Below are 15,950 nucleotides of genomic sequence, written 5' to 3' on the forward strand. Positions count from 1 at the left end.
ACGAAACATCGATGTTTTGAAAACATCGTTTGCATCCCTAGTCGAGGGGTGACAGCTGTTAGAAAAACTGTTTCGGCGTGGTAGTACGCACCTCTAACCACTTAGCCAAGGCAGCCGTTTACTTACAGTATAATTCGAAGTTAAAGCCCTTTGTTTGCATTTAAATTATTGTATATGAATTCAATATGAATACGACAATTAAGAATCGGCATTAGGGATGTAATTATCACGGGATTAGTCCCGGGATTTAGATGTTCATTTCTTCTGAACAACTTAAATCGAAAAAATTGCTTCTATCTCTCTTATCATAAAATAAATAATAAATAAATGGGTTTCAAACCTACTTTTTTATTTAAAGTGGCGTCTTTATTTTTTCTTTCTGATGTCAGGATTTATTTTAATGGACTCTCAAATTTCAAAAATATGATTAATTCCAAAAATTATTTAAAAAATTGAATCCAACGTAGAATAAAAATATGGGTACCAAATGAAAGAGGAAATTTCTTTAGAATGTAAAAAAATTAAATTTTGTTGGACTCACAAGGGCGAATAGGTAATTTTTTAAGCTGATAAAGTTGGAAGGATGAAACTCGAAGATGTTATCGAGTTTATATAAGTCCTTAACAAATAATTAAATAATTTTTTCAAAAACAAATATTGCGAAATTTCAAGAATAAAATTTTAAAAGAACATTTTCAATATATACCACTCCTTCTGCACCAAAAAATTTAATCTGATTAAATTCTACAGAATTTCCTCTTTAATTGGATACCCATACTTCTTCTCCAAGCACAGTTCACTGAATTTTTTAAATCATTTTTGAATTACTCACGTCAGAGTGAAAAACTAAAAACGAAATTTTACTATATTTGGCCCACGGTTTCGTGAATATATTGATTTTTGGGTATAAAATTTACTATCACACGCTATTATATGTATAGTGAGCTAGACATTTATAAAAAAATATTAAATATTAAATAAAAAAATAAATGTAGCCAATACTGGACAAGAAAAAGAGTTTCTATTATTGCCATCAGTGCAACTTACAAATAATCCCGGGATTTTCGGGACCTAAAAAAGACCGCGATCCTGGGATTAACGTTCCTAATCGACATCCATAAACATGATGTTATTAGTAGATATATCGATAATTATAAATTTATCAATAAATAAATCGACCCAGATTGCAAATATCGGTCTGATATTTAAATGTAACTTTACCTTTTGCTAATATCTGATAATTTTTAAAATTCCTTGCTTTTTCGCATTTAGTTCTATAATATTTTTCGTACCACACCACAAATGCTTACCCTCGCATAGCCACTGTTTTACGCTGCCAGATTCAGCTTACCTAATACAATATGCAATGGGAGATTCATTTGCAAACAAGTACTTATGTATGTACTCGTATATTCACGTACACGTGCCTTCGTGTTTTGTATTTCATTCCTATTTATGCGCGTCGATTTTTATTAATTTTCCCTTCTCATCTATACATTATTGCACTACTTGCATTCGCCCACTGTAAATGCATCGTTTATTCGCCCGTACAAAAAGTATTGCTTGGAGCTGTTTACCTACAAAAACAGTACACCTCCATATGTACATATCGTTACCTGAAATGCAAAATAACTTAACATCATCGCCACTGAAATGGAAAAACTTGTGACGATTTATATATTTTTTCATGAAACGATGTGGAGAGTTGTAATTTGATGACATCCATCATAGCAATCAAAAAGTGAATTTTGAATCTATTATTATATGTATTAGTATATATCAGGGTTGTTACGAATATTCGCATTTGCATTCGCAACCGCGGAGCTTCCGCATTAATTTTGACATTCGCATTCGCTTTCGCGTTCGCAAAAATCAATGCGGATCTTTTGCGAATGCGAATATTGAAGGGACCGAAAATTACAGTTATTTTTTTACGAGTTAAACTTGACCAAATATTTTTTATTCCGAAATAAAAGTACTTTTCGGATAATAAACAAACCGCTTATCCAAATTAAACAAGTTTGGTATCCAATGAAAGAGGACTTAAATAGCTTTACAACTAAAATGTCTAAACAAGCAAAGTCACCTATTGAAAAATATTTCAATAAAAAATATTTATTAATTACCATAGAACAAACATTGGGTCAGGTATGTATTTACATGAATTTCTTTAGTATTAAGTTATAAAAAAATATAAATAGAGGTGGTTACGTTCATTCGTTATTTCTGTTTGAAAGCTTTTTCAGTCCTCTTTCATATGATACCAAATTTGTTTAATTTGGATAAGCGGTTTCTTTATTATCCGGATAGGACGGTTATTTCGGAATAAAAAATATAAGACCAAATTTAACTCGGAGAAAATAACTGTTATAATCGGGCCCTAGAATATTGTGCAAGTGCACAGTCGTATATCTAACCAGTCACAGAAGAAAGCCTTAAAAATGATTTACAAAAACTAAAATCGAAAAACGCTGATGACGTGACAAATTCCGAAACAACCAAAAGAATGAGAATGAAGAATTCTTTCGAAAAAACGGTGTTTAAAAAACGATTGTGCCATGATGCTAGATTGTGAAGATGTAAGTCAGGAGGATACATCCGACATTTGCAGCCCCGATGAAATTCTCAAAAAGTAATTATTGCACCACAATAAAAATAAATAAATATGACTGAAAGTCCTCTTAACTGGTGAAGTGTCAATCGAAAAGAATTTACAATTTTTCCAATTTTCAAGTTTTTCAAGTTTGTCGCCTCGAGCGAGTAGTTATATAGAGGCGCAGGTTTGATTTATGACCCTTCGAAAAGTTTTTATTAAGTGCAATGTTCCAATTTTTAAATTCAAGTACTAAAAAAACATTAAGTTTTATCATGAGTTAAGTTTTCCCCAAACCGGTTCACTTTTCACTTTTGGTTTTCATGTACATATTTAAATACTATCGGCGGACTACAAATTTAGGGGTGAATTTTTTATTTCTTAAAAATACATGACATCCGCATTCGCATCCGCGGATGTTAGCTTTTAAACATCCGCATCTGCGGATGTCTAAAATTCCACATTCGCAACATCCCTGGTATATATGTATTTAATCTGTATGCTAACTTGCCACAAAGTTTTGAGTTGAGCGCAAACTGAAACCTGCCCTTTGTAGATTTTACTATGGAACACTAATTTGAATGTATGTATGTAAGATTGTACATTATTAATTTATTGAGAAGAAAAAAAATCGCCATCCCCAAATAAGTTAGTAATGCAAAAATATTCTTAAACATTGCAAATAGCACTCACTTTTTCTCCTTTTAAGCAATTTTTGCCTGTTGCTGTTGGCATACATATACATGAATATACATATATGTATGTATTTAAATAAATATCTTTATTAATTGTATAACTGGGCGTATAAGTTATGCCACTTTATATAAACGGTAATGTTGCCATTGCAATGCAAATTAATTGTGCACTATAGAGAAATGAGTTTTAAAATTAGTTTGCCTTTGATTTGCTTTGATGACACATTTTCGCACATTTTTCCGGCAAACAAGTACTTTTTGATATTTCTCTTGCGAAATGGTTGAGCATGCCAAAATTATTTTTCTATGCAACTTTTTGTATGTTTTTTTATTGAGTTGACGATCGTGAAAGTGTAGAAAAAATACTTGAGAGTTTCGTTAGCCGCAGCTAACCTTGAAAATAGCAATCACCATAGTCCACAAATGCCAACGAATACACACACACACTAAGGCTAGCTTGCACGCTTGCATTCACATGTCAGATTGTTTGTGTCGAATGTAATTACATTTTACCGTTTTTAAAAATAAAATACTAACAGAAAAAATAACAGGAACCAAACTCTGAAAACTAACCCAAGACAAAGAAAAGAAAGAGAAAAAAGCGGACAAAGCAAAGTTGAAAAGTCGCTGAAATTGTATACGGAAACGAGTTGATCCGATCGGTCAGAAATATTTATTGGTCTCGGTTTTTAGTTTGAAAAAAAAAATAAAGTTATAAGCTTCGGTTTAAAATGGATAAAAGTTAAACTTTAGCAGTGGTTCTTCAGTATTTTACACCTAAAGCAAATCAAAGAAAGGTTAACTAAACGAGAGCAAGTACCAATGCATAAACGAATATAAATAAAATACGAATGCATTTTTTAATATGAATACGCATGAAAAGAAATAGAAACAAGTAAGAGCAGCGCTGTCTTCGGCTATGCCGAAGGCTTCATACCTTTCATGAACATCTGCAAATTTTACTTTGACAGATTACTGCTTTTGAATACATCTGCATACATCGATAGAGGAGTTACATACTTATATAAAAAATCGCATCTAAACAATCAGAGGTATGGAAGATATACTTTATATGACACCAATCTAAGTGATTTTCACCGCTATGTGATCGGTATGTAAACCGGTAACACAATTTATTGGGTTTAGTTTCGTACATAAAGGAGATATATGGCAAAAACTGGTATCTTAACAATCAGTGCTATAGGAGATAAAGCTTATACAGCATAGATTTTGAAGATTTTCTCAGTAGACTTTGTATTATTATTTATAAAATATCTTACGAAATTTATCGGTTTTAGCTGTTCAAATAAAGGAGTTTTACAGTAAAATCCCATATCTGAACAATCAGATGTATGGAAGATATATGTTGTAGTCAGTAAGTATTCTGTTAATAATGAGTGAAAATGGTGCGAAATTTCATGTTCCTAGCTGCATAAATGGAGGAGTTATGATAAAAGACCTCATATCTGAACAATCAGTTGTATGGGGGCTGCAGGTTATAGTGACCCGATCTTCGTTATTTTCACTGTAAGTCTTCTGCTGATAATGAGTGAAAACAGCGCGAAATTTCATGGTCCTAGCTACATAAATGGATGAATGATAACGAAAAATCTCATATCTGAACAATCAGTTGTATGGGAGCTATAGGTTATAGTTATCCGATCTTTTTAATTTTCACTGTAAATTTTCTGTTGATAATGGGTGCAAGTATTGCAAAATTTCATGTTCGTAGCTGCATAAATGGAGAAGTTATAATGAAAAATCTCATATCTGAACAATCAGTTGTATGGGAGCTATATGTTATAGTGGTCCGATTCTTCCGGTTCCGACAAATGATTAATACATTATAAAAATACACCCACCTACCAAATTTGATCCGGATATCTCGAAAACTGAGAGACTAGATTGCATACAAACAGACAGACAGACGGACAGGCATGGCTAAATCAACTCAGCTCGACGTTCTGATCATATAAGTATACATTTTAATGGGTCTATCTCTTTTTGTTCTGGTACTTACAAACATCGGACCAAAGTTATAATACCATTTCATGCTCATGAAAGGTATAAAAATAACTGACAGATATGAATGTGAAACTAAATGACTTTAAATAACATTACCATTGACATCGACCACCATAAAGATTACGTTATGGATTTCAACAACAGTTCCGATAATTTTTTTTCGATACATGTCATATGTATATTGACCAAATTCTCTAAAATTATATGAATAATTAAATCGAAGAATATGGTAATAATAATCATTTACCACTTTTTTCAATTGAAACAAATTAAATTTTTTGGACCTATAGCTTCGCCATTTAAAACATTTTGTTCTTGACTATTTCAGCGGATCCGAATGCTATAATGTGGCGGCTGTGGTGTAGTGGTAAACAGTGCGCGCTTCCACTCCGCAGGGACTGGTTTTAAGCCCTGGTCAAAGCAACATCGCAAAAAATGAGAAAAAAGGGTTTTCTTAACAGCGGCCGCAATGGCAGGCAAAGGCTTCTCGTAAAATTACAATCGCCGCTAGGAGTCGGCGTAAAACTGTGACAAAATCAAGGCTCACGCCACAAATCGGAGGATAAGCTCGGCCTAACACTAACATATGTATATGTAAGCGCCAATTATTATATTAAATGCTATAACATCTGGAAAAATTCGGCAAGAATATTGCGAAACTACTCATATGTTGCAGCAATTCACGTATGGACTTTTTATTTAGCTAAGGTCAATAAACGAATGTTCGGCCGAAGCAATTTTTGACCATCGAGCAATATTTCCCGGACATCTAGGGTAAGAAGTCGTTTTAAATAGTCGAATGGTTCTAATTTGGAATTTCGAATTCGGTTAAAAAATAATATTTTCCAACCATCAGTCGGCGATAGGAACTAACATATGTACATATGTATGTGATGATTTGGTAAACAATTTGAGGATTTCTTTCTTTAATTATACAGGTGGATCCTACGTAATTGCATGTGTTATTTGTGCCTGTTATTGTAAAGTTGAATGCTCAATTCCAAAATGCTAACGTGTGGTGTATATGTATACATATATGTATGTATGCTTTTGTTATACCTCACTCCTGTATGCTTTCGTTATATCTCACTCCACTCACTCAAATTCTTAAGAATTGCACGAGAAACCAATAATTAAACAAAAAAGCACAAATTAAAAAACAAGAAATAATAAATAAAGCAACACAATACGCTTATTTGTCGGCAGTTTTGATGTTGCACTCCAACTTAATTACGCAATTAACTCGAAAAATGCAAAAACAGCTACAACTGGAATGCTTTGACGGTGATTTCAATGACAAACACACAATGCTTTTAAGGCCGCTTGTTGCGTTCACGATATGGAAACTTTTCAGCAAAGTCATAGGTGATTTCGTGGAAATCGCAGTTTTCCTGAAAAATCATATGTAAAGTTGGCCTCACTTATAAATAAATATGAACATGTGTATATACAAATCAAAAGTTGCATCATGCATCCATATATACATACATGCGATATTTGCAGGCAGATGGTGGTAGCTTAGTAATTTACTGGAAGGTCAATACATGCATTTTACTTGCAGGGCAGAAAAAAGTGAAACAAATACATCAGCATAGAATTACACTTCCGCCCGTTATTTTATTTTGCTTCCGCTTTATCAAATGCACACGCTCAACACGTAGCTTATTGCCGACAAAGTGTTGCGCATACGCCACGTGCACCATGGAAGCCACAGCGCACATCTGGTTAGGAGAAAAATGAAATGCTGGGCATTGTGAAACTAAAGTACACGAGTCACTCTCCTGCACCCACCCGCTTTTAATGTATTGCCGCAATGTGGGTGCCACCAGTCCCGCTTGTGCTGTTTTTGTGGCCACAGTAATCATTGCAGCGAAGCGTGTTGTTATGACAATTTAATGCAATGCAGCTGTAGAAAAGCATTTTTTCTTCACTTCAACATTTTATTGCTTAGATACATGTGTACACGAACAGCGCTGTTACTGTTGCCGTTGCTTTTGTTTTATTTGCTTTTAGTGCTGGTTTTAATACTTTTCTGCTGCGCTCGTAGGTACATACGTTCACAAATATTAACAGAAATTTGCATGAAACATGTATGTTTGTGTTAATTGATATGTATATCAGTATAAATAAAGTAGTGTATGTTTATTGCAGTAGAGAGTTCTTCAATCGCATATTTTTGCCCATTGACTCATCTGCATGCGTTGCCAGCGATTTCGCTTCAAACACAACAACAGCTGCGCAATACAGCGACCGCTTGAATCTTCGCTGCAATATTGGTAAACATTGTTTTTCTTAAGCTATGCAGTTGCATCTGACCTACTGCATGCCGCTGTGCCTTTTTAAACTTGTTGCTGCTTGTGTCTAAATTGATCGCTTTATTACGGCCGGCAAAAGTGCAAGCGCGAAAACTTTAATGTGCCATTTGTTATTTGGCAATATTTTGGTTATGAGGCCATTTGCAATTTCGAGATTTGCCATTATTTTAACGAAATTGTATTAAGAAATCAAAAGCAAAAAACATTTAAGATAATTATGTACGTGAAGACAAAATGAAACTGTGTCAAGCACTTAATTGCGCCACTTCGAATTTACGATCAGGCGCGAATGCTATACACTAACACATCTTTATTATATACTGAAGCCGTTTTTGTGTGAAAATTTAGTTGCCAACGTATAAAATAATATTGTTGATAACAGTAAGCACTGAGGGAAATGTAATGTGCTCACCCAGAGGTTAAAAAAGGAAACTAGAAACTAACAAAATTTGCCCATTTTTTCTGCTTGCTTAATAACATTGCAATATGCTTTGTGCAATTACATATTTATCGTTATATACATATATGAAAGTAGCATTAAAATCAACTATATCTAAACTGAAATAATTTGTATGTACATTTACTATATACTAAAATGTAACGTTTCAATTCAATATTTCTGAAAACAAACTAACTATCGCTAAACATTTTTTTTATATTTAATGAAATTTTGAATTAAAAGTAAACTCGAATTACCGAATAAATTTACTTGTTGTGCACATTTGTGATTAGGATGTTATACACTAAATTAAACCAAACAATTTATTTTTTAATGTTCAGTATTTTAAGTCGATAAAAAATTATGTATATATGTACTAAGATTTATTGAGCTGATGAGAAAAGAAAGCATTAAATAAATACAAATTTAACAAAAACAAATATAGTTTCTTGAGTTAAGCTTTAGGAGGAGGTAATGGCTAGTTAATACTTTATAATATACTTCAGTAAAATCGAAGCACTTTTTTATTTTTGGATCTTAATTTAATTCTGATATGCGACACATCGTAGTAAATAGTAAAACCCGGAGCAAACTAATCGGTTTGCTTTTAATGAAGTCACAGAATTCTAAGTTGTCTAAAAAAGTAGTCGTTCCCTTTTGTTAAAAAATGCAAATTAACTGAAAAATTATTTTCTAATCCAAATACATAATTGTAATTTAGCATTGTAGTTTTTCCCAAAGACAACAACAAAAACAAACAATCAGCATTTATACAATAACAACAAATGGCACTTCAACTTATTTAATAACAGAGAACTAGAGAGCGAAACTACAAAAACCAATGAAGTAACAAAAAACTAACAAACAACAAAAAATACGGGTTTCAAGGCTGATTAATTCACATTCGTCTGCGGGAATGAAACTGTTGTTGATACATATATGTAGCTTTAATAAACCTTATGTAAATAAAGGGGCCAACACGCGTACAACTACATACATAAAAAACCAAGAAATAATAGAGACTTTTACAAACATACTACATTCCAATGTTAAGAGATAAACAATACATACGTATTTGTATGAATATGAGTAGATATAATTGAATGTATGTATGTATGAATACATTTTGTAACAAATGCAATGAGCATATGCATATGCATGCTTGTATGTATGTGAATACTCATATGTGTAAATATATGTTAGACCCTGCTAGTGATGGCGAACTGGAACTAAGGCGACAGACAGTGTGTCGGTTAGGACAAGCGAGGTGGACACAATTATTTACGGATATTTTTGGGTATTTTTGGTCCTAGTTTGCGAATTATTTCGAAATTTGCATAGGTACTTTTATGGAAAAATGCACCACACTGTCAGCAAAAAAAAATATATATATTAAATATCAACGGTAATGTGTAAGCTCTTGAAATTTGCGCTTTGCTATAGTGAATGGGCTATAGAACTGCATACCAAAAATATTTCTAGAAATTCTGAATAAAAATTGTAACATTTTGGTGAAAATGTGTTAAATTTTTATAATTTTTGTACAAATTTTGAAAGTGCATTTATAGGGTGTTTTTTCTACAGCTAGATTTTTATAAAAAAAAATATTAGGCATTAAATAAACAAAAAATATAGCCAAAACTGGCAAAAATGAAGTCTTTAATTTCTGCTACCCGTTTGTATATGTCATTTGCTCCACACGACACACTGTGAGGTATGGTGTAGCATGTAATGTACGTACACAAATATAACATACTCACGCCAACGTACTCGCATCGTTATTGTTGCTCAAATGGGGGAGCGGATAATTAATTAATCATATTTGATTGTAAGAAATTTGTAAGTGTATTTATGTCTGTTCGAAAAACGAACATACAATTGTTATATATGTATATATATATATCTATGGATATACATAATAACATATATGTACATATATTGTCCACATACTTACATATGTATCATAAGTGTTGAGTTTTTACATATGATAATTTAAATACTTAAAACAGATTTTCAAAAAAAAGATAGTTCAAATTTTAAGAAAACTGGATTGTGGATGCGAGAACAACATAAATGTTACGTATGAGGAACGAAATGTAAAATCCTTTTTTTGTATTTACATATAGGTACATACATACATGTGTACATATATTCATATGAGGCTATAAAGCTGGTGATATATTCTTTTAAAGTTTAATTTTTCAGCCCTTTCAAGTTTCTTAACATTGCCATCTGCCCAAGGGCAGTTGATGCCCCAACTTTGGAAACACGAACAATTTGAGCTAATACATACACTGACGGAAAAAAATATTAAAATCAAATAGAAACGTAATTGATCTTACTATAAACGTCAACGAACGTACTGTATATTGGTAAATATTCAATTCAATTACGCGCGTATTAAAATGACCGCTGGCTGAAAAAGCACCCGCGAAGTGCATAATAAAGACAAAAACTAAAAAAAAAATTTAACTTGCATATTTTGCCTGCAGTGGAATTCGAGCCCGACCATCTCCGGATATCAACAACTTGTGGCAAGCATCTTTGCGCACTCAGCTATACCCAGTCATATAAATTTGCTTTCAAATGTTGAATATCCATCAACACCACAGCACGCGATTTGTACTATGTATGTATGTGTGTGTTGTCACCGTTCTCAGAGCGGCGCTCTGCATGCTTGGGGTGCATATGTACACTCAAGGCATAACAAGGTAGAAGTGATTTCGACATTTCTCTCTTTTGAACTGCGACTGAAATGTCAACTCTTAACCCTATACTATTTAAAATTTATTTTTATTTTTTTAATTTAAAATTTCAATTGTGTGACTGATTTTTAATTCATAATAAAATGAAAAAGAATTACGTGCGGTGCGTTGTGTTTGCTAAGAGCCAGGACAACAAACTTGTGCGTTATTTTAAACCTCCGAATTGTCAAGTGAAGCGACAACGAGGGGCAAATTGCTGCGAAGATTCATTAGGAGACTCTTCACGTGTGCGCGTGACTTTATTTGATGCCCATCGCAGCCGAGTATTTCTAAGCGGACGCGTTTGTTCCCAGGTGCAGGATGTATCTTACCGAAAATTAGGAAAGAAAATCCCCCACTCATATACATGGATAGACCAAATTTCAAATGGTGGTCTTATAAAACCTAAACCAAAATTCCTTGTCAACATAAAGTAACTTAAAATAATCTTTAATAAATTTAATGGAAAGAAAATTTCGAATTGCAAAAATTTAATAGCTAAATTCTTGAAGTTAATTTCTGATTTAAATTTTGAAGGATCGAACTTTTTTTTTAATGTCTAATATACTTAAGAATTAAGTATTTGAATAAAAGAATAAATGCTCAAACAGATTGGGGGAGTAAAATGCAAGAAAATTATCAAAACAGTTTTATAAATACATAAGTGTGTTTCATTTTACAAGTAAGTGTGTTTCATTTAGTGTGTAATTTTGTGAAAATGCAATAACTAAAACGAGGCTGATTCTAATAAGATTTTATATATTTTTATATTTACAGAAACTTTCATTTCAAAGATATTGAGTCTTATCAAATGTGGTAAATATATATCAAAGGGTTAATTTCTTTGTTTACATTTTCTGACATTACAGTCAGCTATGAGAGAGCTCGACTGAATTGTCACTTCTACCTTGTTGAATATGCCTTGTGTACACTTACATATTCATACTCAGTTTTGAACCGTCAAATACGTGCGTAATAAATTTTGTATGAAAATATTATTTTTAAATACGAACATTTTTCAAATACGAACATTATCAAACGATAATCAAATATAAAGTATTCATTTTTACTATGCATTATTTCCCTCAGTGTATGCGTATGTAAAAATTCATACATACATATGCGTGTTCATAGGTGTACTGATATTTACTTAAAACTTGGTTTTTCGATGTAAATTATGCATTCGTCTCTTTTGTTTTTCCAACAACTTTCGCCTTCGAAGCTTTAACAGCGTTTCTGTTTTCCACTAAGCAAAACTGGTTGCTTTAATTTATCAATGTTGTAATGCATAAAGCGGATGTTACATACATAAATTACATGCCTCTTTGAAGGGCGTCACGGCCAGGTCAGTACGCAGCTGGCATTGAATGCCGCGATCAGCCTTACAACAAAATCCAAATGCACACAAATGTCGAGAAATTAGTTGTAGTAGTTTTGTTAGCGTACTACATTGTGAGTTTACATCCATATGTAAATATGTGTGTCATGCTCTGCTGGCGTTGACACTGGCATTACAGGCGAATATGCAACATAAATACATAGATAGCGACAGTGAAGCGTGTTAGTTGCGTATACGCACTCGCACTCTCGTCTCGTCATAAAGGTTGGCAAAGGTAAGCATTTATTAAGAAATACCAATTATAAATGGAGGCTGGCGCAGCGGGGCGTAGCGACCTCAAAGATCTTGCCTTCACGCCAGCACCAAATGGCATTTATTTATCACCTGCGTCATCAACAGCAGATGACTGAAGTTCACTCTTTTATGCGAAAATGCGATAGGCAAAAATTAGCGCTTTGTTTTGCACAAAAGCGTGAACTATGTTGTTGCCTTAAATCGAAATTTCAAACAGTTCAGCCACAGCGCAGCCTCAAATATTCGCTGCGCTTGGTTTTTGCTTTCGCTTTAACTGCCGAAGCGATGTACGAACAGCACAGCACAGTTTTCTTGCTCTTTGCATTTCAGTCAGTATTTCAGCTGTGCGTTTGTGAAACTAAAGCTGAAATTAGTCGAGAACGCAGAACGTATACTTAAACGCAGTCTGTATAGGCACAATTTTGTCTATTACTGCAGCCCTCAGTGTTGCTTACTACACTGTTGCCACTCTTCAATGCCTTTTCATTAACTTACCCTTTCAACTACAATTTTTCGTGCTATAATAGATTGTAGCTAAATATAAACTACTTAGTTTTCAACAAAAACCTTATTCAATAGTAAATTTCAAATATTTTAAACATATTTTGAATATGAACTTTGAACTTTTTTACCATCTGCAAAACTGACGAAGTGGCAACCATCTAAAGAAGGAGAAATCAGCTGACACGGAAAAATCTAAATTCCGCAGATTTCTGCGCTACGGGCTACAACTACAGAAAAATTCTGCGGTGTTGAGTTTTCATTTACATTGCGCTTTGGTAAGACAGATCGTGTCAGCTGACTCGGGTTTACGTACAGGTAGGTTTTCGTTCTTGACTAATTTCAGCTTAAAAGTGCGAAACGTTGTCATGTTTGTTGTAAAAACTGTCGAATATTTCACATTTTCGCACTTTCGCAGTTTCGCTCAAACGCGCATAGTTTCGCCTCAAAGATTGAACTCTAGTATGCTAAATTTATGTTGGAAAATGATTGTTCAGACAAAAAAACAACAACATGTAGACAGCGTACAAAACTGAGCAGTGCGTAATTAATCTAAGCGGAATTTTCGTTAGTCGTGCGACTGTCTGGTGTGTTTGTGAATTACGTTTCTATTTCACCCTCTTAATGCTCCAAATGAACCAATGAAAGACGCACAAAATTTTGGCACTTTTAAATGCGTTCTACTCAACTTGTACAAACATAGCCACTCTACACATTCTATTCAATCAGACTGTGAGCAATCTAGGTCAACAGACGGCGACCGACAATGAAAATTTTCGACATACATACAAATTAGAGATTTAAATAATATGTACATATGTAGGTACATACAAATGTACAACTATATGTATTTTTAAAAATTACTGGTAATTAGGTCATTTACTTACCCTCTTTTTGCGTGGCGCCTCCTCTTTGAAGTCTACAACAATGCCCTCATCCGAAGTGGACACTGATGTCGTGCGAATGCGGGCGCTCGCATCGTTCAATATGGCGCTTGTGTTGAGGCCTGCGTGGCCATCGTCGCTAAGCGGTGGAGAAGAGGAGCCCGAACTCCAGGAGCTACCCGACGACGATGAGCTGCCCGGACTAGAGCCAAACCACTTTTCTGAAAGCAAAAACAAGTCAAGAAAAAATTTTGAGTAAGGTGTGAAAGAGTTTAAGGATGGTAAGGTTTTGGCTAATATTGAGTTATTATATTCAGCCTCATTGCGTAAGTCGAAAGTTGGGCTAAATTGTACGACTCGACAACATTGGCATTGTCTACGGTCGTGCTAAAATAAGTAAACGGCGAAAATCGTCGAAAACTATGCAGTGCCGCCAAGTTTTTCCGTTTTAATATACTAGTCGACTGGAGATTTTAGGCAATGGCGTGAAATTTTCGATACGATTCGACTCTCGAAAAACGACTTTCATTCGATACGACTCTTGCAATGATGCTGATTATCTATTTGTGAGATTGCGATTATTTTTATTCTAACCTGCATTTTTCGGTGAATGGGAGAGCTTCATTAAAATCATTGCTGCATGGCATTCTTCCATATCTTCCTTGTCGCCGCACTGGCCGCCAAAGCAATCGTTTATATATGGCTGCGGACGTTTGCGTGAGCTGAAAGTAAATTAAAAAAGAAAGTGTGGATTAATTAATGTATTTTCATAAATGATGTCATCTAAAAATACAACATGAGATAAGAAAACGTACTTTTTCACAGGAAACCTATAGCAGCGTGTAGTAAGTGTTGTAATAGACAGCGAATTTCCTTTTTATTTTGTAGTTCATTATAAAAGATTAGAAAATAAACGAATGTGCTTTAAGTTTTAAATACATATCGTCACTAGACACGAATAAAGGCGCGAGCTCAAAAGCTGACGGCGAAAAAGACGCATAAAAATACTTTAGCGTCAAAAACTCTTAACATACTTCGCCGAAGTTTTTCATAAGCATCTTTTTCGCAAAATTTTTTTACGCGCCTTTTTTCGCCATCAAAACACTATCGCGCCTTTATTCGTGTGTAGTAACGATATGCTACAAGTAGGTCCTTTCTCGGCAACGACATCAAGTAGTCCATACAATTGTATTAACCAGATACGTCATTTTCTATATTAGTGAGGTTTTTAAAGAGTACCGTTCATTAAGCGTAATTAGTAGAAACGGGTAACGATTCCCAAATGCTCAAAGATTTACGAAATCGTGTGTGTTTTATTTAATTTTCCCGCCTATAGATGTGTATGTGTGCTGTACATGAATTCGCTTTACCTTAAAAAAAAAAAATAAAAATTAAATCTAGTCTCTAACGCTTGGCAGGGGGTAAGTTGAAGAAAAAGCTGTCAAAACAAATGAGTGGCAAATGTAAATTAGACAGGGCACGTGTGACTATTTCGCTGCCACATACTAATCAATCCTAACCCATTTGTTCACTACTCTCGCGGCTACATTGAGATATTTTCTCATAATTTCTATGGACACTTCTCTCACCTATATAAATATGTACATAAGCATGCTCATAAGACTGTGTAAACTAAAACCATATTTTTTGTTTTCGTTGTCGGTCACAAAAAATAGCCGTGGCAAAATTTCAGCCCCTGCACAAGGGTATATTAATTTTGTTCACATAACGGTTGTTTGTAACAGCCAAAACGAATCGAGATAGATATAGACAAATGTATACATAAATGATCAGGATGAAAAAAGAAATCGATTAAGCAATGTCTGTCTGTCCGTCCGTCTGTCCGTGTACACGATAACTCGAGCAAAAATTGAGATATCTCAACGAAATTTGGTATGTAGGTTTCCCTTAATCTAAGGTAGGTTGGTATTGAAAATGGGCGAAATCGGACTTTAACCACGCCCACTTCCCATATAACAGTAATTTCCATAAATACGAAAACTGCGATATTTTAGTAACTACTGAAGATAATTCGCTCAAAATTGATATTTACAATAATTTTTAGACGAGAAACAAGAATATTATAAATTTTTGGAAAATGGGCGTAGCCACGCCCACTTA

The 15,950-nt window shown here is 33.9% G+C and overlaps 1 protein-coding gene across 8 annotated transcripts in view; it reads right to left on the reverse strand.

The window, feature by feature from the left end:
- LOC118746592 (zinc finger protein 704-like) overlaps nt 1-15,950 on the reverse strand; it is a 308,567-nt gene that overhangs the window by 198,590 nt on the left and 94,027 nt on the right. For all 8 annotated transcript variants that reach the window (XM_036480435.1, XM_036480488.1, XM_036480475.1 and 5 more), the window contains 2 exons: nt 14,424-14,551; nt 13,833-14,050 (listed from right to left, as the gene is read on the reverse strand). In XM_036480435.1, coding sequence (XP_036336328.1) covers nt 13,833-14,050; nt 14,424-14,551 — 346 coding nt within the window. The remainder of the gene's footprint in view (nt 1-13,832; nt 14,051-14,423; nt 14,552-15,950) is intronic.

Source organism: Rhagoletis pomonella, unplaced genomic scaffold (assembly GCF_013731165.1).
Source record: "Rhagoletis pomonella isolate Grant_MI unplaced genomic scaffold, Rhpom_1.0 Rhpom_scaffold_00001, whole genome shotgun sequence".
NCBI lineage: Eukaryota > Metazoa > Arthropoda > Insecta > Diptera > Tephritidae > Rhagoletis > Rhagoletis pomonella.